This window comes from Hydra vulgaris, chromosome 05 (assembly GCF_038396675.1).
Source record: "Hydra vulgaris chromosome 05, alternate assembly HydraT2T_AEP".
Taxonomy (NCBI): domain Eukaryota; kingdom Metazoa; phylum Cnidaria; class Hydrozoa; order Anthoathecata; family Hydridae; genus Hydra; species Hydra vulgaris.
Genome location: NC_088924.1, coordinates 20,882,501 through 20,905,000, shown reverse-complemented (window position 1 = coordinate 20,905,000; position 22,500 = coordinate 20,882,501). Strand labels below are relative to the sequence as shown.

General features: G+C 27.6%; 1 protein-coding gene across 16 annotated transcripts in view; it reads left to right on the top strand.

Moving 5' to 3' along the window:
* LOC136080676 (A disintegrin and metalloproteinase with thrombospondin motifs adt-1-like) overlaps nucleotides 1-22,500 on the top strand; it is a 91,073-nt gene that overhangs the window by 51,657 nt on the left and 16,916 nt on the right. For 7 of the 16 annotated variants that reach the window (XR_010638591.1, XM_065797635.1, XM_065797633.1 and 4 more), the window contains 6 exons: nucleotides 8,263-8,751; nucleotides 9,264-9,398; nucleotides 11,981-12,115; nucleotides 15,582-15,716; nucleotides 17,260-17,394; nucleotides 18,120-18,254. Coding sequence is in view for 14 of the 16 variants with exons in the window: in XM_065797635.1 (XP_065653707.1) it covers nucleotides 8,263-8,751; nucleotides 9,264-9,398; nucleotides 11,981-12,115; nucleotides 15,582-15,716; nucleotides 17,260-17,394; nucleotides 18,120-18,254 (1,164 nt within the window). In the remaining 2 variants the exon portion in view is untranslated. The remainder of the gene's footprint in view (nucleotides 1-8,262; nucleotides 8,752-9,263; nucleotides 9,399-11,980; nucleotides 12,116-15,581; nucleotides 15,717-17,259; nucleotides 17,395-18,119; nucleotides 18,255-22,500) is intronic. The other 9 variants (XR_010638592.1, XM_065797629.1, XM_065797637.1 and 6 more) reach the window with 4 other exon arrangements.

Sequence of the window (22,500 nt, the reverse complement as noted above, 5' to 3'; positions counted from 1 at the left end):
CACATGCAGCTTCTAAGTGACGTCAAGTTGTGGTCTGTGCAATGTCAATTTGATCCAATAAAAATTGTGAGTCCAGATATGTGGCTGTTACATAAATTGCATTTGTCAGATCAAACCGTTCCGTCAACTCAGTAAGTAAAGCATCTTTTAACTTCTTACAGTGAACAGCTTTGTACAAATTGAGCTCATTTTTAAGTCTTTTATGCGAGGTAAAACTAAGCTTATTCCCACTGTCATATCAACAGACAAAGTAGTTGCTGCCTCAGCTATTAATTCCAGAATTGGTAAACATTCTTTTAAGAAAACAATATCTTTTTCATTTAAAGGTGGAGGTAAAGGAAAAGCATATCTTCTTCTTGCAGCACATTCAGCGAAAGCCATGGAAACTGCAACACTGTTCTTCTTTGTCCAACCAAGTAGTTTCACTGTACTGCTGAACCTTGTCTTAGAGGCATCTGGAGGGGTTGTTATTTTGATTCCTTCCAATTTTTGAACTTTGTTTAATGCGACCAAGCCAACACTTAAACTATGAAAAAAACGGAAAATATTTTTGGTAGCCTTTATCACTAATGTCAGAGCAGGTTGAGATTCCTGTGAGCATTTCAAGACACGTTGTAGAATATGAGGTGCACAGGGATTCCATTCTATTTCCATAATACGAGCCGCACTAGGCATAACATTTGTTGTAACTGTAGTTGCATAGAATATGTCCAGTTTGAATTTGTCAACGTGTGAGTTGACAATTTTTGCAGTTACTTCTGAAGTATGGTCTGTATCTATTGCTTCTAAGTTTAGTACACTAATGCATTGTTTGTGTAATAACCACTTGGCACAAATATAATGAAGTGTAATCACAAGAAAATTAAACTAATTTAAGGCTTTACAGCGATCAAAGGTGATGTTATGTTCTCCAATTATTTTTTTGGCAATTATTCTTTCTTGTTTAATTAAAGAATCTTCATACAATTCATTCAGTCTGCGAGATAGCAAACATGGGTGGCTTATAGTCTTTATTTCCATTTAATGTATTAACCAAGCTTTGAAAGCCAGTACCAGCTACAATTTCAAATGGACATCCATACGTTACAATAAATTTAAGAATTGCATCATAACTTTTTCTTGAAGTACTCAATTCACTTTGTCTCACTTTTTTCACTTTAACTTGTTTACTGGCTGCCCGTTTTTCAGCTTTTTATCATTTTTCTCTTCAATCAATTGTAAATGAATAGTTTTATTCTTGCCATTTAAATGTTTCCAAAAGTGACTTGTTGTTCCGTTTTTTGAATTTTAAAAACTAAAGGACAGTTAAGACACTTGAAGCTTCCATAATTTTAATCCTTTCAAAATGTCAAGCAAGTAATGCAGCCATGACTAACACAACATATAAAACAGACAGATAGTATTACTATTATTTACTAACTGCAATTAACAAAACACATTTTGTTAAAAATAACAAAAATGAACATCAAACATAAAACACAGAGAAGATTGTTGCAGACATTAAAAACCCGAAAGCAAATAAAGTAACTTGCACAGTTACTTTTTTTGTTTTCGGGTTTTTAACAAAAAAAAGTCATATTACTTGATAAAATAAACTAAATATGGGAAAAATAACATAAAAAAAAACCTCATTAAAAAATAAATATAATATTTATTACAATTCACAAAGTTACCAAAATAATTGAGGAAATGAGCAATTAGAACTGATAAAGTAACAATGAGGAAATGAACTCAATATAAGTGTTAAGTTCTATTAAAATGTAACTTGTACGTGCAAAGTATAACAATGAACATTATGCGATATATCTAAATAAGTTTGTTATTTAGAATAATTTTTAAAACTATTTGATGCTCTTGATAATTTACTTTAATTTAAATTAATTAAATACACCTTGTAAGATTGAAAATATTCAAACATATATTATAAACTGTTGATATTAAATTGATCAAATGCTGAAATGAAATTGAAAGTACGATTAAAAAAGTATAAGATTGACAGCACTATTCACAAATATTTGTTTATATATTTTACAAAATGTATCCCTGTATCCCAGCAAGATAAATATATATAACAACAACTGTGTACAAAAATTTTAAACAGTTATAGTATTTTTAAATGTTGCTACTAAAAGAAACATATTATAAAGTATAATTTTTTAAATGCAAAGAATAAATTTATAAATAATAATTTGTTGTGTATTTAGACGATAACACACACCTATTCAAACTCATAACACACACCTATTCAAAGGCCCCTCCATCCCACCAAGTTAAAAAAATATATACCAACAACTACATTAACAAAAAAAGACAGAATAAAAAAACAAAATAAAAAAAAATAACAACATCTTTTTATAATAACAACCAACAAAATGCCCCTGTATCCAAAGCAAGATAAAAAATAAATAACAACAACTACATATAAAAATTTGAAACAGTTATAGCAAGTATATTGAAACAGTTATAGCAAGTATATGGTATTATTACAAAAAAAAAAATTATAAAGTATAATTATCCAAATACAAAGAATAAATTTATAAAGAATAATTTATCGTGCATTTTACACAGATATATTTATAGGTTGCTAAAAGAAAACAAAATATAACAACAGCAAAAACAAACAAAAACAAAGACTAAATTTTAAAAGAATAAACATTTAACACACTTTCAAAGGCAAGATAAAAAAACATAACCACATCTCTATAAAACAAAAACTAATAACAAAATAAGCTCACAATAACAACCAACATCAGCCCTGGTTTATAAAATAAAATTTGACTGTGTTTTTAAACAATCAAAGCTAGTATACAACTATTATAAAAATAGAAGTTTTAATGAAAATAAAATAAAATGATCAAAACTTGCAACAAAAACTTTTACCAACAACAATCTTATTTTTTATATTTTTACTTAATTAATTGTTTTACACAACTAAATAAATAAAAACTACATTGAAAAAATTAGTATTATATTCCAGAATATAAATATATATTAAAACAGTGTGTGGAATTAAAGACAGCTTGTGAAACTGTACAGAACAAATGTATCACAACACAACAAAGTTAAAAAAACAAAATAAAAAAAAATTAATAATAATACAAACAGATAACTAAATAATAAAAAAGACTTTCTTACTAAGAAAGGCTTTTTTTATTTCTATAATCTAAGTTCTCTTCGGTGATACTTTCTCGCTTAGATATTTTAGCTAATTATTAAAAAAGTTTAACATTTTAGAATATAAGTGTTAAACATTTTAATACTTGGGAAACTAATTATTAAAAAAAGCTTTCTTTGTCTTAGAAAGTCTTTTTTTTATCCACTTTAGTGCCTATAGAAATCTATAATTTCATTAACTCTCTTGAAATCTCAGTGTCAAGTTGATTGGATGTCAAATATGTTTACATTTATAATGTAGAATTGCACTGTCAAATGTTTCTTTCAAATTATTGTAAGGATTTGAATTAAAGAAGATTCAAAACCGAATCTCAAATCCTATATAGATTCACGAATCTGATTCAAATTCGCAGGGTCCTAAACTAGGTATATATGTGTGTGCCTTACTTCGAAAATAAACTAAGAGCTTTAAATGGTATAAGAAATCTGAATGTGAAGAAATGTGTATCATTCAAAAATTTACAACAGACAGATTTTTTTATATACAAAAAAGAAAACATAAGTGGTTACAAAGCAAATATACAAGCAGCAGGTTTAAAAGAAAAAGCAATGAAAACTTGGACAAAAATGTGGTGGGATTCAATCCATTTACATTCTCTGTATGAAGTAAACGGTTTACCCAAGTTAGCTAAACATGCATATACTGATGAACAATTAAACCTAATTTTATAACTAAAAAAGTGATGTAGAAAGTAAAGCCTATCAGATATATATTTACAGTGCTGTGGCTAGTTGGTTGGAGGCCCCCCTACCCCACCTAAACTTGTCATTAGGGCTCCAAAATCTTAAAAATTTTTCCACTAGATATTACTAAAAAAAATAAAGAAAAAATGCTCATTAAATTTGCAAAAAGATTCCTAAACTTCCAAATGGCTTTGTAAAGCCGCTTCCCTCCACCAATTGGGGGTGTGGGAAGCCTAGCCACAGTTATAAATATATATATATGCATACATGAGCAAACCAACATAAGCGTGTTTATAAACATATATGCATGGTTTACATAGACGTATTCATATAGGGACAAATGAGATGAAAAACCGTATGTGTCTTCTTAAAAGGCTTGGTGTCATTTTTGCCATTGTATACTTTATACATACATATTAAGGTGATATTGTTTCAAGTAAGGTAACCAGTTCTACCAGTGATCTCCTTTTAAGTTTAGAAGATTATCGTGCAAGACAGTTTAACCTGAGTCTAAAAGTCTATTAGGAAGTCAGGTATATCAGCACCAGTAATGGTTGTGTATTTGAAGCTATTAGTTTGTTATGTAGGCTAGAATTTGCAACTGTGCATATTAGTAATCTAGTATAGGAAAGCTCAAAACTTTACAAGTCTTTTTTTATTTTGAACAAAGTTTATTGTTCATATAATTGTATAATTTGTATAATATAATGGTAAGATTTAGTCTTTAAAATTGACCAATCTTTGTGGTCAATATAGTGTTGTTCGAGTTTTTACACTATTGCCTGTAAGGAAGATCTTTTGTTTTCTTACTTTAAAATGAGTATCTCAATTGGAGTGGATGCAGATGCAGGCAGGGATGCCAAAATGAGAGATTATATCTAGGACTTTTATTACAGTGTCTGAGGTGTTTTAGAAGCACAGGAATGCAAATAGGAATCTGGAATACTCATCAAGTATGACAAGATAAAAATTGGTTTGCTGTCTTTGAGGGCACAGGATTTATTTGCTGTTTTTGAACAAGAAACGATGTTATAATAGCAGTTGAATTTTGTTCTGTGACAGATTGAAGACTGTCTGTTCAAGGCAGAGCTCTGGAAAAGAATGTAGTAGATCTTCCTTTTTTGCTTGGTGTTCCACCAATTTCAAATTGAGAAGTGTTAGTTTCAATTTTGAGTGGGATTTTTATGTATTGTTTTGCTAAAGATGCAGTAGTTACTAAGTCATTAAGCTGTTTAATACCTTAACTTGCTTGATATGAAAGATGATGTTTTTGATTTGTTTTTTTTTTAAATATATATATATATATATATATATATATATATATATATATATATATATATATATATATATATATATATATATATATTTATACAATTATATATGTAAACTCATTGTTTTTCTGCCCATTGTGCAAAATGCCAAAAACAGACTTCGTTGGTTTAGACATTTTTAACAGTTTTTTAACTTATTATTAAGCTAACTTTAAAAAAAAAAAATTTTTTATGATTGACGAAACAAAACCTAGTGATCTTGCTCTAATTTGTGTTGTATTTAAATCTCAATACAACAAGGTATTGGTATAAAAGGATGTAAACTGGACATAGGTACTCTTTTTTATTGATGATATTTTTCGGAGAATTATTAAATCAAGTTTTGTTTGAGGCTGTTCTTTTTTTGTATTTTACATTATATCTTTGTTATAATTGTAGCTATTAAAGACAATGAATCCAAGAAAATTCAACACAAGAGGTGAAGAAAATACAAATGATAAAATGAATTATTAAGTCGAGTTGTTTAATTCTAATACATATTCAAAATCAAATTTTAAATATTCCAAGAGAAAAATTAATTTTAGAACTATTCATAAGTAATATAAAACAATACCTTATTTTCTGTAGTTAAACATGTAAAGGATAGCATAGTTGTTCTCTTTTTTTTGTTTTGTGTCTAATAAAACTTTTTTTTAGAATCTGGAACAAACTATCTTGCTCTCCTTTTTTGTATTTTAAACGAAATTGTTTCATGATTGTCACTTCATAAGAATAATATATTTTTCAATGCCACTCATTGTTTAACTTAGAAGATCAGAACCAATAAATTCCCGGGTAAGGGTTGCACATATTATATCGGTGCATAACTTGCACTTTTGCAGTATCTAGTTCTTTTTACAACCCACAACAAATCTTTTGACTAAAATTTTATCTTTGCTATGTTGAACTAATGATTAAATTTTTTTTTAATAAATCTGGATTCGTGCAACAGTCACTCCAAGTTGATATGCTGCTTAAGTTTTTTGGAGTTTAATGCTAAGCATTAAAAATGTTAAATATAACATTTTTATCATATTTATATGAAAGCATTATTTATGTAAATTCAAATTATATGCCTAAAAATTAAAATACAGTAGTCTCTGTTGTCTAATTTGTTTATAAACTCAAAGTGAGTTAATAAATAAATTAGACAACAGATACTACTGTGAAAGTGTGTAAACACACCAGCACACCTTGGCAGATCAATGATAGTTGTGGTGCTACAATCCTACACAGAATTATGAAAAAACGTCAATATATGAAAAGGTACCAATAACGTTAAAAGCACTCACAAATGACTAATAACTGTTAGTACAGAAATTTGGTGTATATAATAATACAGATTATCGTAGTCTAACCAAGTATGTGCGTATCATAATCACAAACACATTTTGCCCTTTGAGACTCATCAGCACGATTATGTAATACCTAAGGTGTGTAAACATGTTAAGCAGTGTTAAAATAGTGGAGCAATAATAACGAGTACTTTTTCCATATATGCTGTATAGCAAGAAAACTTTTATCATCTGTCTATTCAGAGAGACGGTTCTCAGAGTAAGGTAACATTTTTGATAAAAAAAGAGCTAGTTTCTTGTCCCAAAACTGGAAAGTAGCTCCTTTTTTTGTTACATTTTTTCTAAATTTCTAGAAATATTTACATAATTGATTATTGCAGCCTAGTAATTAGGAAAAATGAGGTTGGCAATAACTTGCCGACCTTAATCTGTTAGAGGTTAGCATTTAGTTGGCAAAAAAAGTTTGATTCAAAAATTGTTGCCATAAAACATAGGAACAAGTTTGGTGATCTTTTGCCAACCTCAAACACTTCTTGGTCAGCAGTTAGGTTGGCATTGCTAATTACTGACTCTATTTCTGAGGGCTCTTAATGCAAATAAAACTGCTTTGTGTTTCTTTAGAGATTTGTATTTTTTACCTAGGCTTACCTATATTCATTGCTCTCTCAGACAATGATTTTTTAATTTAATTTACACAGTCTGTGTCACTAGCTTTAAAAAATAAAGCTTTAAAAAATAAATTCTGGCATTGTGGCATGAATTATTGTAACTCCAGCGTGAATGAGATTGAACTAAAAATCTCAAATTCCTGCCAGATTTCTGGCTAGAACAGAATTTGTTTACCCCCTAATTATAACTCCTGAATATGGAACCTTTATCACAATTTTCTGGGTTAATTTACAAAAATGCCAACGTAGCTCAATTTGTTTTAATTTTTTTTTTTTAATTACATGTTTTCTTGAATAGTTTAGTTAGAGTTGTTATAAAGAACTAGAGAGTAGTCTTTTCTTAAGCAGAACAAAAAAACATGATAAGATCAAAATGTTTTAGTTATTACATTACTGTCTAGTTACTCTGAGGTATTTAATACAAGGTGTTGTGGGAGTAAAAAAATGTTAGTTATTTTTTGAAGATCAAATGAACGGAGGGGAATGGGGGTCTCTTAATCAACAGAGGGGTGGAAGTTTTTAATTTTATTGCTATAAGTGAGTTTATATTTTCTAACTTTTAAGACTTGTTACAGTCTTCAGAAATTAATAAATGATAACATTTTTGTTAGTTTTGAGGTAATAGTTTCTTTGTACAAGTAAAATTTAAATAATGAGAGAAGGGTGTCATAGTAAGCTCAAACTAGGTGGAAAAGTTTTCTGAAAATTAATAAATTCTCACCTTCATGTAATAAGCATTTAAGATTATCCTTATTTTATTTCTTTTGACTTTTTATAATTTCTGTTTAATAAGTAATAAATTTATGTAAGTTTTATTATGCTTATTTTTTCTCTTTAAGCAAAGACCACTCATTCTTTTAAACAACTTTAACTAAACTATTCAGGACAAAATCTGAATAAAACAATAAAAATTGAAAAGGTTTATATTATTATAAAGTTGATTTTTAAGCAATTTGATAATAAAATCAAGACAAAACTATTACAAATGGCATTAAAATCATCGCCACAAACAGTTTGTTTACTTTTTTATCTTCGTATAATGGCAACAGTTTAAATGTATGACGATTTGCTGAAAGATTTTATACCAAGCAAAGTTTGATATTTTAAAATAAGTTTTTTCTTGTATTTTAGATGCATTCTTACAGGAAAAAGATACTTTTATTAAAAATGGAAGTTTGGTTGCAGTGTTAAAAACAATTAGTAAAGTATACTATGTGTCTTTTGAAATAAAGCCTACTGAGTTTTATATCAATTATACAAGTGTCATTCATATAACTACTGGAAACAATACTTTGAATTATGGGAGTCGCAACCCAGCCGTATTTTTTTTAAAGAATGGAAATGGAAGTGTTCATGTTTGTTCTGCTTTAAACAGCAGTATAAATGTATGCAAAAACACAAGTCCAATACATCTTGGGAATTGGTCATCAATTAAAATATCACAAAATTTGTTTCAAGCAAAACATATTTATTCTATTCAACTCAATAATGAGAGTATTTTAAATGTTGAAAATACAGATGCCCGAACATTTTTAAATGTTAGTGTGTATATTTTAGATCCCTGGTATATTGCTCAACCTGGATTAATTAGAAAAGTTGTAATAACAAATGAATATCCTGGTAAGGGTCAGTTGCTAATGTTGATTATGATGATTATGATTTATGATAATCAGGGATGCGAAGTCCAAAAAAGGATTCCAGATTTAAAATTTACAAAAAGACTATTTTATTATAGTTTTTGGAATCCAGGAGATCTAAATATATAAATAAGTTTATGGACTACTAATAGGAAAAAAACTTTAAGTTAGAAGAACAATCATTTTTTGAATTTGGAGTCCTTAGGTATTATGGCGGTAAGAACTCCAGGACACCAGTACTCCGGGCTTTAAAACAATAAGTTTCAAGTCTCTAAATCTCATGAATTTTTTTCTTATAGCAGATCATAAGTCAACATACATGTTTAGAGCTTCTGGACACTGCAGACTTAGTAAAAGTAGAGATATAAAGCCGGAGTCCTTTTAAGACTCCGCATCCCTGATGATGATAATAACGATGATGCTGCTGGTGCTGCTGATGATGATGAAGATGATGATGATGATGATGATAATTATAATAATGTTTTCTTTATTTAGTGTCTTGGGTACAGTGGAGTCCATGGTCAGTTTGCAATAGTTCTTTAGGAATAATAAATAGAAGTAGAGGATGTAATATTTCAAATACTATGAAATGGTGTTGTGGTGACAACTATGAAGAAAAACAATGTTTTAGTAAATAGGTTTTTTAGCATTTATTAAAAATTGGGTTAGCATTTAATATCAACTTTATTACTTGGCAGAATTAAACTATGTTTAACATCTATTCTTGTTAGAAAGTATTTGATTTTAGAAAAAAAATTAATTAAATCTGGCTTGTTCAATAATTATAAATATATATATATATATATATATATATATATATATATATATATATATATATATATATATATATATTTATATATATATATATATATATATATATATATATATATATATATATATATATATATATATATATATATATATATATATATATATATATATATATATATATATATAAAAATAAATATAAGTATATATAAAAAACTGACCTGATCTGAATTAAATTCAAAAACAATAAATAACTGACCTGAACTGAACTGACCTAAATTAAAATTAAATGTTTTTAAAAAAACTACAAATAGACAACCTTGTTGACTATCATTTAGAATGTTATACTGTGTATAGACATAGAAGAAACCTTAGAGCTCTTGATAAGTTTTGTCATTTAGTTATATCTCTTGTGATTTTTTTAATAATAACTTTAGAAAATATATTTTGCTTTGCATAAATGTAGGCTTCGAAAAGCGTTGACTTTTCTAATGCAGCAGAAGCCTTGCACATATTAGGTTAGCAATTTGTAGACATTTCAAATCTACAGGTGTAATGATTTTCTGAATTATAACACATTTCTCAAAACTCCTCCAATAAAAAAAAAAATGCTTTAAAAAATAAGGAACATGCGCAAGCATAAGGTGTTTAAGTACAAAATACAACTGTAATAATGATTGGGTGCAGTGTGGTATGTGCCTAGGGTGGATTTATCAATACTGTGAAATTATTGGTGATTCTGAAAAGAGTTTAATGTGTGATATGGAAAGCTATGAGTGTTTAGGATGTCAAGGTGAAAATATAGAAAATCTTGATAATTATATTTCAGAAAAAGTTGCATTTATAAGAGCTCAGTATAGAGTTTTAAAGGTTGACTCTAGTTGATTGCAAATAGAATGTGAGGATCAAGAAAAAAAAAAAAAAACTAGCATAGGGCCTTTTGAGGTGGCTCTTTTTCAAGCCTTTGATATCAAGCTTGAGCCACAACATGGTAATGTTTTGGAAGGTGTTTATTGCAAATTAGTCTATAAAACAACTATAAACTTTTTAGTTTAATTGATGATGTAATGATTAGGAATAGGTTTTTACGCATATTTAGTGTTTTTAATAAGTTGCAACCAATTCTTTTTATAATTAAATTTCTTTTTGATGCTGAAATAAGTGAGCTTTTTATTTATATAAAGTTATTTGCTAATTAGTTTTGTGATTGCTTTCCAGGGGAAATTTTCCCTCGAAAGACTCCTTTTTAATGTACCACTTTTTGTTAAACAATATAAAAGTATTGTTTTGTTGCTTTGTTGCTAAAGAGGTAGGATATTGTTTGCATAACCGGTAAATAAGAAATTAATATAGTTGCGGTCAGTTATAAATTAGGAGCAAAAGATTCGTCTTGCTTTGAATTGCACAGCAAACCTGATCAGAATTTCAAGCTGCTAAGGTGAGAAAGTGTGTTTAGCGTTCTGAGCAGGGTGAAAATTAATTTTACAGAAAAGTTATATGTTTTTATTGTGTTCGCCAGGTTTAATTTAAATATAAATAGATTTTAAAACAGAAGTTTTAAATTTCAATAAAATAAATTTTAAAGTGATTTTATAATTTTCAAACTGATATTATTGTGTGTTTGTTTAGAATTTCTTTTTAGAAAAGTTTTATACTACATATTCCTTTTTTTTATTTTTCAATTTTAGATTCTTAATTATGAGCTTTAAAATAAATCAACTCTAATATACCTCTACAACTACATAGGTGTTGCAGTTTATTGCTGTAAATACGAAGCAAAGTAAATAAAAATTTTCAATAGGCCAAAGAATGAATAAGAGATAAGCTTTTATTACAATTTTTTTTTTTTTTGTGCAAGAACTTGTAATTATTAGATCCATTGAATATAAATTTTTTTTTTGTTGAATTAGGTATCTAGTTATTAAACAGTTTTTTTTAGTTATGTATTTATTTAAAATATCTCAATATTTTTTGTAATATTTTTTAAATATTATTTGTTATTTTTGTCTGACTATTATTCTCTGAATATGTTCACATTAGGTTAAAGTGGAGGTTTTTCGGCTTTTAAATTAATCTAAAAATGTTTTTAATAAAAGATTAATATCAAAAATATAGGTTTAAATAAATAAAAGTTATTTTGATGAAAAGTAGCATGAAGTTGAAAAATTCTGCTTAAAGCGTCAAATCTATGTGTTTATTTGAAATTCAAGAAAGGTTGAATTATTTTGTTAAAGCCAAAAGCAAACAAAATTTATTATTGTTTCGAATCTTTACAAAAAAAAAAATATCTCTAATATTTTTGAAGTTACATGAGTTTTAGTGGAACCCTCTTAGTTAAACTTTAAAAAAAACAACAAGAAGCTGTATGTCCACCTTGAAACATCTATAGTAGAGTACTTGTTGAAAAAAAATAATAATAATACAAACCTAATTTGTTACATTAGAATTTTGGACACAATGGAGCAGTTGGTCACACTGTAATGATTCTTTTGGATTTATACAAAGAACGAGAGATTGCAATGTTTCAAATGATTTAGGCTGGTGTTATGGTAATAACTCTGAAGTCATGGAGTGCTTTTGTAAGCAATTAGTTGTATTCAAAACTTAATTCAACAATTTAAAAAAATTTAAATAAAGCAAACAATAATAAACAGTCTTATTGATGAATTTTTTAAAATTTTAAGAGATAATTATCAGACGTTGCATTCATAAATATTGTAAACGTTTATAGTATAAACATGTTAATAACTTTACTAAATAAATGTTATATAATTTTTGTACTAGTTAGTTTATAATTACTTTTTAATATAAGTTCAACCTTTTTAAGTTGGATACTTTTAGATAATAAAAAGGTATATGTATATGAAAATATAAGAGCAAATAATAATACAAAAATGTTCAAATATTTGCTTTGAATTATGTTCCTGTTTAAAGTTTAAAGTTGCTAACAATGTAAAGCAGTATTGAAACTAAGTGAGGGGTAATTTTATTTCAAAAAATCCGGAAATTATAAAAATATCACCCTTTATCTCAGATTTTGATTATTTTTATACAGTTGAGAGTACTTAGTGATACAAGAATTCCTTAAAAACTTTAGCCTCTAGCTCCAAGAAGATCCTAAAATATGACCATTTTACTTTTAGCATATATTGGCTAGGTCTCTTTTGTCTCCTTAGAACTACAATGTTTATTTAGAGGTTTCAAGTTACTTAACTTTAAAATATTTGAACTTTTGACTTAAAAATTTGTTACTATCTATATTTAGGGATGATGAATCCAATGAAATAATTAGAAATGTAAAAAATTATTTTTACCTACCTGTAAATACCAATTTAAATAAATTCAGGCAATTTTTTGTATTCATGATTTTGATGCTTAAGAAACAGATGTAGCCTTGATTATATAAAAAAAGACTTTTTACAGGTAGTTCTACAAATATTGATCATTCAGAAAACATGTGGATTTTTACATGCAATTATATAAAATTCCATTTATGGATGACAGGGCACTGCTCATTTTTTTGTAGCAGAATATTAAAATTGATTTTTCACTACCTTACAGACTAGCTGGAGCTCTAAAACTTTTGAATTTCTGTAGTGCCAAATAATATGCATATTTAAGTGTCCAAGCCACTAGGAGAGGAGGCTGGGTCATTTGCCCCACTTTATTTAGAGGAATCTTGCTTGAAAATCTTAGCATTTGTGTATTCCTGAAAAAAATGTGTTAAAATTGTTTCCTGAGCAGACAACCAGAGGGTTCGTGAGGCCAGGGCACAAGGGACCATGCCCCACTTATCTCAAAATAAATTTAATTTTTAACTTTAACAAAATTAAGGAAATTTTGAAAATATCTTTTTCAAAAATTTGTTAGTTTATACCGGTTCCATTCAAAAATTTTTTTTTTTTAATATTTTCGCTTCCAACAAGGCTGCAAGCAGCCACTAATTAAAGTTGGAAGTTACTGAAAGAAAAAAAGATGAAGATTGTAGAGCAAGATAACGATTGACGGACGTCTTAAAAGATTGAAAATTATATGAATCAGGAAAGCAAGATGAAGGAAGCGAATTCCAAAGAACTGATGTTCGAGGGGAAAAACTAGACAAATAAGAATTTTTGGAGCACTTTGAAACAGTCACAGTAAAAGGATGAGACTTTAATAACAAGTAACACAAAAATGAATTTTAGTTGTGGGCACAAAAGACGCTAACTCTTTAGTCCAGCACCCATTATAGTATTTATAGAAAAGAGAAAAAGAAGCAACATTACAACAATGTGGCAATAGTTGAAGGTTGGCTGCAAGAGCCAATGCTTTAGAGCCCCATGCTGTTGCAGAAGTGAGATCCTTACAAGCTCAAATGTCTCCTTCAAACAATCAAATAGTGTTGGCATCTTATCAAGACAGGAATAAATAATAGTGTCATTAGCAAACAATCTCAGATTAGATGTTAGAGTTTCTGGCAAATAGTTAATGTAAATTAAAAAATGTGGGGCCAAGGATAGATCTCGATCTTATTACCAATATTGAACTAGATTTTCTCGTAGATCAAGATAATCTAAATCATTATCGGTAATCAGAAATATAGTTAAAAGGTTCAAGATGAGAAATTAAGTAATTGTTACTTAAAGACTCAAAAACTTTGTTTTTGATAAAAAGAAGACAAATGGGACAGTAGTCAGATGGCTCTCCAAAAGATTTGAAAATAGAGATAACAGAAGGAGTTTTCTAGCAGGCTGGAAAACAAGACTCTGATAAGCACTTGTTTATTAGTTTTGAAAATATAGATGATAGCTCCAGAAAACAATACTGCAAGCCTATAAACAAATATGTTGTCTAAACCACAAGCTGTAGAAGATTCTAGGCAGGTAATCACTTCATACACAGAAGCTGGAGTGATACGAGTGTCAAGCAATGAATAAACTCGTTTGTGGGCTATATCAGGTTGGATGTGATTTGTGGAATCAAGAGATTGATGACAAGTTCTTAGCAAATAAATCGGCTTTGTCCTTAGCCGAGGCAACAAAATTTGAACCATATAAGAGAGCAGGGTTGATAGATTTTTCCAGAAGTCTCTGAAGCAATTTTTGATATGGAAGTAATGGTTACAATCGGAAATTGCAGCAGCTTAATGAGGAAAACCATGGAGAAGAGTGAGGCTTGACTTGGAATCATCTTGAGGGAAAAAAAAGGGCCATCACAATAAAAACACAAAAAGAGTCCTAGTCAGTTTTAAGGTAGTTGTAAGAGCTATGATGATAGGGGGATTTCGATAATGAAGCACCTAAAGGTAAATGTGGAGACACTGAGCATTGACTAGGATTCAAAACACGAAATAATTTGAGTAGAAAAGTAAATGATTTGGATTATCTGGAAAGTGAGGTGAAAAATTGACTATCTGTGTTACATATTGAGACTGTTGATGGAAAGGAATCAGTCTCTCTGAGTGCTACTGTAGAGTTCAGGTAACCTATCTACCAGCCAGCCTCAGAACCATAAAACTTAGTTTTAAAGCTGTGAGTCAAATATAAGAGCATTCAAAATCTTAAATTGGAAACAATGCATTATAAATACATCTATGCCAACCTATTAGATGTAGAAGCTGGTCAACAGATAGAATCTGTTTAAGTTTTAGTGTTTGCCAATATATATGTATATATTTACATATATAAAATAGATATATATAGTTAAAAAACCTTTTCTGAAAATTTAATGAATGAAAAAAATTTAAGAATTTTTAGTGGATAGTTAATAAAAAATTTTATAGTTGGTTAAAACTTTTTGAATTTATTCTTATATTATACACAATCATATACAGTTCACAAACTTAATTTAATTTTCGGAAATTTACACTTTCAAGCATTTGTTTATATTTGCATACTTGTATATAAATTTTTATATTTATAAAAAAAGTGTACAATTGTAAAGATGAAACTACTACCTTTTTATTAAATTTTATTATTGCTATATTAATATATTTATATTATTGTTTTGTATAGGTTTTAAATTCATTCTATAAATTTTGGAATTGCTATTGTTAAATTAATTTAGCATTTTGGTCCCAATGGAGCAGTTGGTCAATTTGTAATGGTACCTATAGATTTTCAAACAGAATAAGAGAGTGTAACGTTTCAAATGCAGGAGACTGGTGTCAAGGTATTGGCTCCGAAGAAATAGAATGCTTTGGTAAAATATTTTGCCAAGATGCAATTAATATATTTAAAGCAATTAATTTAAACAATAATGTTAACATATTATTTATACATTTTTTAATAGAAGAACTTCTATCTATTTTACCTTTTTTTTAATGCAAAAACTAATACCTTTTAATATAACTTATGTGATGTTTATTTAGAAAAAATTATGCCAAAAATTTATTTCGATAGTCATTTTAACTGAGTGGCTTCTTCTTGATTAAAATCAATGTAAAAATCAGTGTTTTGCTTAAAAAAAAAAATTAACTTGAAATTATCCTAAACTGATTAGAAAAAATAAACAATTTCTGTTTCAGGTTTAGTCTTTTTTTTAAACGTTTTTATTTAGTTTTATTATAAGATAGTTTCAAATCAATGGTTTTATTTGTCCCATTACCAAAGTGCTTATGATTGTATATAAAAAATTGCCAGATCAAGCATTATAGTTATTTTGTTTTAAGCAGCATCAAGAAAAACAGGATGTCTTAATGGTCGGATTAGGCATTGAACATTGGATCTTTTGATCTTGAAAGCAGCATTTTTATGGGGTTTGATACAGCAAGTTAACAGCTGTTGTCAAGCCCCAAAGATTTTTAAATAGTAGTAATAATAACAATAATACAAGTAACATTTATTAGTAACAATAAATTTTTGCTGTGCTGGCATAGCCAGTGAGTGTGTTTTCATACTCACTTTGACAGCTGTTATACTTGATTGCTCCTCAACAAGCAATCAAGAGCAACTTTAAAATTATCAACCGATTGTGCTGTTATGACATCATTTGGAAGCGACTTCCACAGATTTGCAATTCTATTGAAAAAGATATGTTCTCTTGATGGAAGTCTGGCAAATTCTTCGTAATATTTAAAAGAGTTACCTCTCAAGTTGTTATTTACAAATGAAAAACTTTTGTTGGTTCGTATATTTTTAATGCTATGAACAAATTTATATCATTGAATCAAGTCACCTCTTTTTCTTCTTACATTTAAAGTGGTTAAGTCTAAAGAAACAGGTCAATCTTCATATGTAAGGTTACTTATTGAAGGTACAAGTTGTTTTGCTCTATGTTGCACTCTTTCAATAGCATCATGATCTCTTTTCAAATACAGAGACCAAACTGGAATAGCAAACTCTAAAAGAGGACGAATGAATGTAAAATAAAGGAAACGTAAAAGTTTATGGTCAAATCTTGCAATTGCTTTTTTAACATGACTTAGCATCTGATTTGCTTTACTGATTACCAAATTGATTTGATCCTTCCATTTAAGATTTGTATTATTAATACCAAGATCTCTTTCTGATTTCGATTCCAGCAGTTGAACACCATTAATAAAAAGAGGAGCCTTTTTGTTACTTGAACCATAATTCATGACAACACATTTATTTGCGTTAAATTTTAATAGCCATTCTTCAGTCCATATAAAGGCTCTATCTAAGTCATTTTGAATTTCTCTCACATGTATAAAAATACATTAATTTTACATTTGATTACATTAAATTAAGCTGCTCAGTTTATACATTATTAATTTGTTTAGCTTTTTGGACACAATGGAGCACTTGGTCAAACTGTAATGACTCCTATGGATTTATGAACAGGACAAGAGCTTGTAATGCTTCCAATACTATGGAGTGGTGTCTTGGTAACAACTTTGAACTGGTAGAGTGCTTTGGTAAAAGTTTTGTCTAATATTTATGTGATTCAAATCAAATTACTTCACTATTTTCGTTCTAATAACCTTGAGACTAATTATTCTTTGCCAATATGTTCCTAATCTTTAATTGATTTTTATTGAGATAAATTAATAAAACAGTTATTATACAGATCTAGGTAGTGATTAAAGTGATGGATTCTTAATTCAAGGGTTGTGAATTTAAACCCGGCTAGAAGCACATAAACAATGTTGGTTAGGATAAAAATAGGAAGCCAAATCATCACTTGTTAATTCCCATGATGTAGTGCTCTGTGATGAAATCTTCTTAGAGTTTCCTTTAAAATTATTCGTGAAATGTTAAGTAATTTAAAATGCAACAAAGTATTAAAATTTTTTTTGAATAAAAATGAGATCTTTCTTGAAAATTACACATAAAACTTAAAAATATTACATTTAACTAATGTTTAACTGTTTTAACTTACTGTTGAATTCAGTTTATTGTTCATTAATCCATATAGTGCATAAATCAATATAGAATTTTGTATTTAACATTAAATATTTTATTTGCATTAAGTGTAAGTGAGAGTAGTGGTATAATAGTAAATTTAACCATGTGTAGGTAAAAAGCAGTTTATTGTAAAGCTTTATTAACTGGAAGAACTACGAATAAAAAATCAAACTCAAAATAATTTATCTAATTTTGATTATTTAAAAATCTTAAATTACTTAATTTGTTTTTCTAGCCTTTTGGACCGAATGGAGCAATTGGTCAAGCTGCAATGGTTCTTATGGATATATAAACAGAACAAGGGAGTGTAATGCTTCAAATCATATAGATAAATGTTTTGGCAAAACTTGCGAAGTAATGGATTGCTTTGGTAATAAATTTAGTGTAAACTTACATTAATAAAATACATAACAAGTTTTAATAAGTTTGTATTTCCTTAAATTTGACTTTTGAGTCATGTATTATAATAGATGCACAATAAACTAGACTCAGTGTTCTCTAGCTTGATTATTTTGCAGAAACAAGAAAATATTTAGATACAAAAAAAAAAACTTGTAAAATGTGTTATACTGAATGCAATTGCTATTCTAAAGTGCATAAATCCCTGCATATATGTATATAAAGGTAGAAAGTTGTCAAGCTTTTGTTTTTTTTAGTTTTTTGTTGTTTGTTATTTATTGTTTTAAGCTAGTGTTTATATCAATAACAAACTTTTTTCCCTTTTAACATAGTTTAAGTGGATTTAAGTTTTATTAGCTTAATATTTTTTTAATATTAATTATATCTTTAGAAGATAATAAAATTTTTGCTCTAATTCTTTTTTGGTTTTAAAAAGACAACCAGAAATTTACAATATGTTTCCTATTATTTTAAGATCCGTATTTGATACAAATTGCCTTAGTGTGTTTTTTCTACTTTACAGTATATATGTTAGGCTTTTGACTGGACATGGGTTCTACGTTTAGACTAGGATTGACATTGTTATTTTATTGCTCTAGTTTTTTGAATGTCTTTTAGAAAGAAAGAATTAGTTTTGTTGATGAATAGAGTAATTAGTAGAGTTTTTCAAATAAATCTGTTTTAACTAGTTGAAGTATCACATTATCAAATAAGTGTTGATTTTCTTATTTTCTTATAAATATTCTTTGTGGTTTGCTTATTTTTCTCAATTTTTTGGACTCAATTGAATAATTGGACTACATATAACAGCTCTAATGGAGCTAGAACAAGGGAGTGTCCTGTTTTAAATATCAATAATTAGTGTGATTGTGAAAAATAGTAAATTATATTTAAAATTTATTTTAAACTTGGTTTATAAAACAGTTCTTAATGCAAAGTTAAACATTAATTGTAAATGTCGAAAAAGTTTCGAAAAATTTATTAACAAATTAAAAATTTGGAGTAGATTTTAAAAAACAAATAAGTTAAGAATAAAACTAAATAAAGCTGTTATCAATATTTTGATGCAGTGCATTTGCTATTCAGTTTATAAAGCATTATTCTACAGTCAAAAAAATTGTTGTATTAAGCACCTGTTAAAAAGTTTTTAACCATTTCTGCTGCAATTAGATATGACATCATTTAAACTAAAACGGCGTTAACAGATTTGATTAATATTAACAATAATCGTTTGTTTCTTTTACTCGAAGATACGGAAATTTTATTTCTGCATTTTGTTTAATTTTTGTAGATGATAAATATATCATAGTCAATAGAAAATTCCTGGTCTGGAAAAGCTATGACTTTATTTTAATGTTTACTTTTTTTATAGTCAGATGATAAAATCTAGTGAAAAACAAACAGGATTCCTATAGTTCAAGTTTGGAAAAAAGTTTCCAATTTACATTAAATACACTTTTATATAACTAAAATATTTTATTGATCAAGTTTAAAAAGTGTAATAGATAAATCTGAAATGCCAGGTTCAAACTGCTGTCTTCCTCGATGTCCAGTTTCAAGAACTGATAACTAAAAAGGTTTATCCTTGTTTAGAATACTTATGAGAACAGGGGAATTTTTTGAGAAATAGAGACAGAAATTGTTAGCAGTTATCACTTTATATAAAGAATTCAACTGAAGATCTGAACGAAAGACTTTCAAAGAGAAATATTTATTTATGTGAGAAACATTTCTTAGCAGAAGATATTGAATTGACAAGTAAGTATATTGATATATTACTAATCCTTTAGATTTGCTTTTACACTTTAAATTAATTCCTTTTGAAAGCTTGAAATGACAACCCTGATGAGACAAGAGACAAATAAGTATGAGACAAACAAAACTGCACAAGACTAGTATTAGAGTTTTGGTTACTTTATTTAAATTTTTGGCTGAAAGATTATAACTTTTATTTTTTTTATTTTTGTTTTCATAATTATTAAGTACTTTGAACAGTTCTTTAAATTGATTATGTTGTTTATAAAATGTTGTTTAAAATTAAATGATATTTACAATCAATAAGCCACTGTATCATTTTTTTAAATTTTTTCTGCTTTTATGATTATTTACTAATTAATATCATTTTAATTTCAGTAACTAGAAGGAAATCATTGCGCTTAGAGGTTTTACCAATTGTTAAATTGCAATAAAAAATTTCTTTCCATAAAATATCACCCAATGATAAAACGGTTTTTCCTTTCACTTTCCTCAAGACAGCCTAAACTTATGACGAGTTCATCAAATAAAATAATTTGACCAAGTCGTAGAACTCTGAGAGACGATAAAAATGTCATATGACCAAAAGCTGGATTGAACCCTCCTATAATTAAATAATCATATTAGATGAAGGAAAGATACAAGAAAAACTTGTTTTTGATAAACACACAGGTTTATAATGATTTAGCTAAGATTAGTTGGACTATTTAATAAATTTAGCCTGCATAGATTATGGTTTTAGCATAGCTCAATATCATTATCTGAGCAAATTTAAATTATTAAAAGTAAGTTGAATAAAGCAATTGAAGCACAATAGCCAAATCTCATTACAGTATATAACTTATATCATTTTGAATAATAGTAGTATTAATTATTGTTTAATTTCTTATTTCAAATTATACAAAGTATATACTAAGTTATATCAAACTTAGTGCTTATTTTGTTATAGATGTGAGACTCGTAATGCAGGTATTAAGTAGTAGTGTTGTAACATTTTGAAAAACTATTACCCTGATGATGCAAAAGGAATTGCAAAATTATGTGAAATATTAGATTTTTTGTTTGCTTGAATTTGCGTAACTGCAATGAAGGCATTAAAAAGCACCATTTTTGTTACCATACACTAAAGGTAATGGCAATCAAATAATATGGCTCCAAAATACATTTTTATGCTATTTAAGGGAATAAAAATGATGCGAAAGAAGATTTTTTATCACTTGACAAACGTGTAAAGAATTTAAAATAATGGAATGTCTGTTATCAAATTGGTTAAATTTTTATTACAAAATGCTATGCTGTTTGTTTGACTGAAAAAATCAATCAAGATATTTTGGAGGCTTTGGTAGATAACAGATATTAGATTTAAGAAATGACAAGCTGTATTAGTTTGATAACCAGTCAAATACTTTGCAAATGCAAAGAGCAATAGCTGCAATAACTGGAATTACAAAAGGTTATTGTTGTCAGACAAGTCTCTTGGAGTGTTGTTAATAATGAAAAGTTACCGAAACAAAAAGTATATATATACATAGAACAATAGTTAATAACAAAATATAACACTTTTCATATTTTATTTAGTAAAAAAATTAAACTTTGAATTATTTTATACTTTTTTTTATTTTTTAAAAGTTATTTAGACTTTATATATTGTTTGAAAGTTTGTTTCAATGATTTTAACTCAAAACTTTTATTGTTAGTTTGTGCAGTTATATATGTTGCCGATTAAAATGTTAGAACTCTAAAATAAAGTGCTATCATTTTTCCCAACAAATTAAGCATAATTTCTTTTTAATGTACTCATGTTTTTATTTAAAGTGTTTCTCAGCAATCGAGAAAATCTTATTGCATTCTTCACTAACTGCAAATAAACCCCCTCTGTTTTGAGTATCAATTAACTTCTCCGAACTTGAAACTTCTTTTATTATGTTAATTAATAATTTTTTAGTACCATAATTGCACTGCCTTTTTTTAATTTTAATTAGTTTTTATTTTTAATATGCCTTTTTAAAAAGATTTTTTACAACATACTCTGAAAAATATTGTAATCCATCCACTTCTAGTCGTTAATTTTCTGCATCTTCAATTTTCTTAAAAATTGGTTTTTACAATTTTGAAATAATTTATCACCTAATTTTGTTGTGAATACTGTTGATGCATGTTTCAAACCTTTCTGTTTTCAGACTCAAATGTATGAAAGCAGAAATATATATTTTTTTAGAAGTTATAATAATGTTTTTCTGGATCTTCAGATGATTCTAGTTTTGAAATTGTTCTTATTGCTATAAAAAAGTTTCCCCTATTTTTCATTTGTTATTCTTTTATTTCTAAAATGACTTCTTAAGGGTAACACAAGTTTGTTGACAAATCAGCTTAAATCCGTATGACAATACTTTTTATACCTGTGATAAAATCATTCGGATGCCATTTTCAAAGTTTGTTTTGCATTAGATTTGATCAAGTGA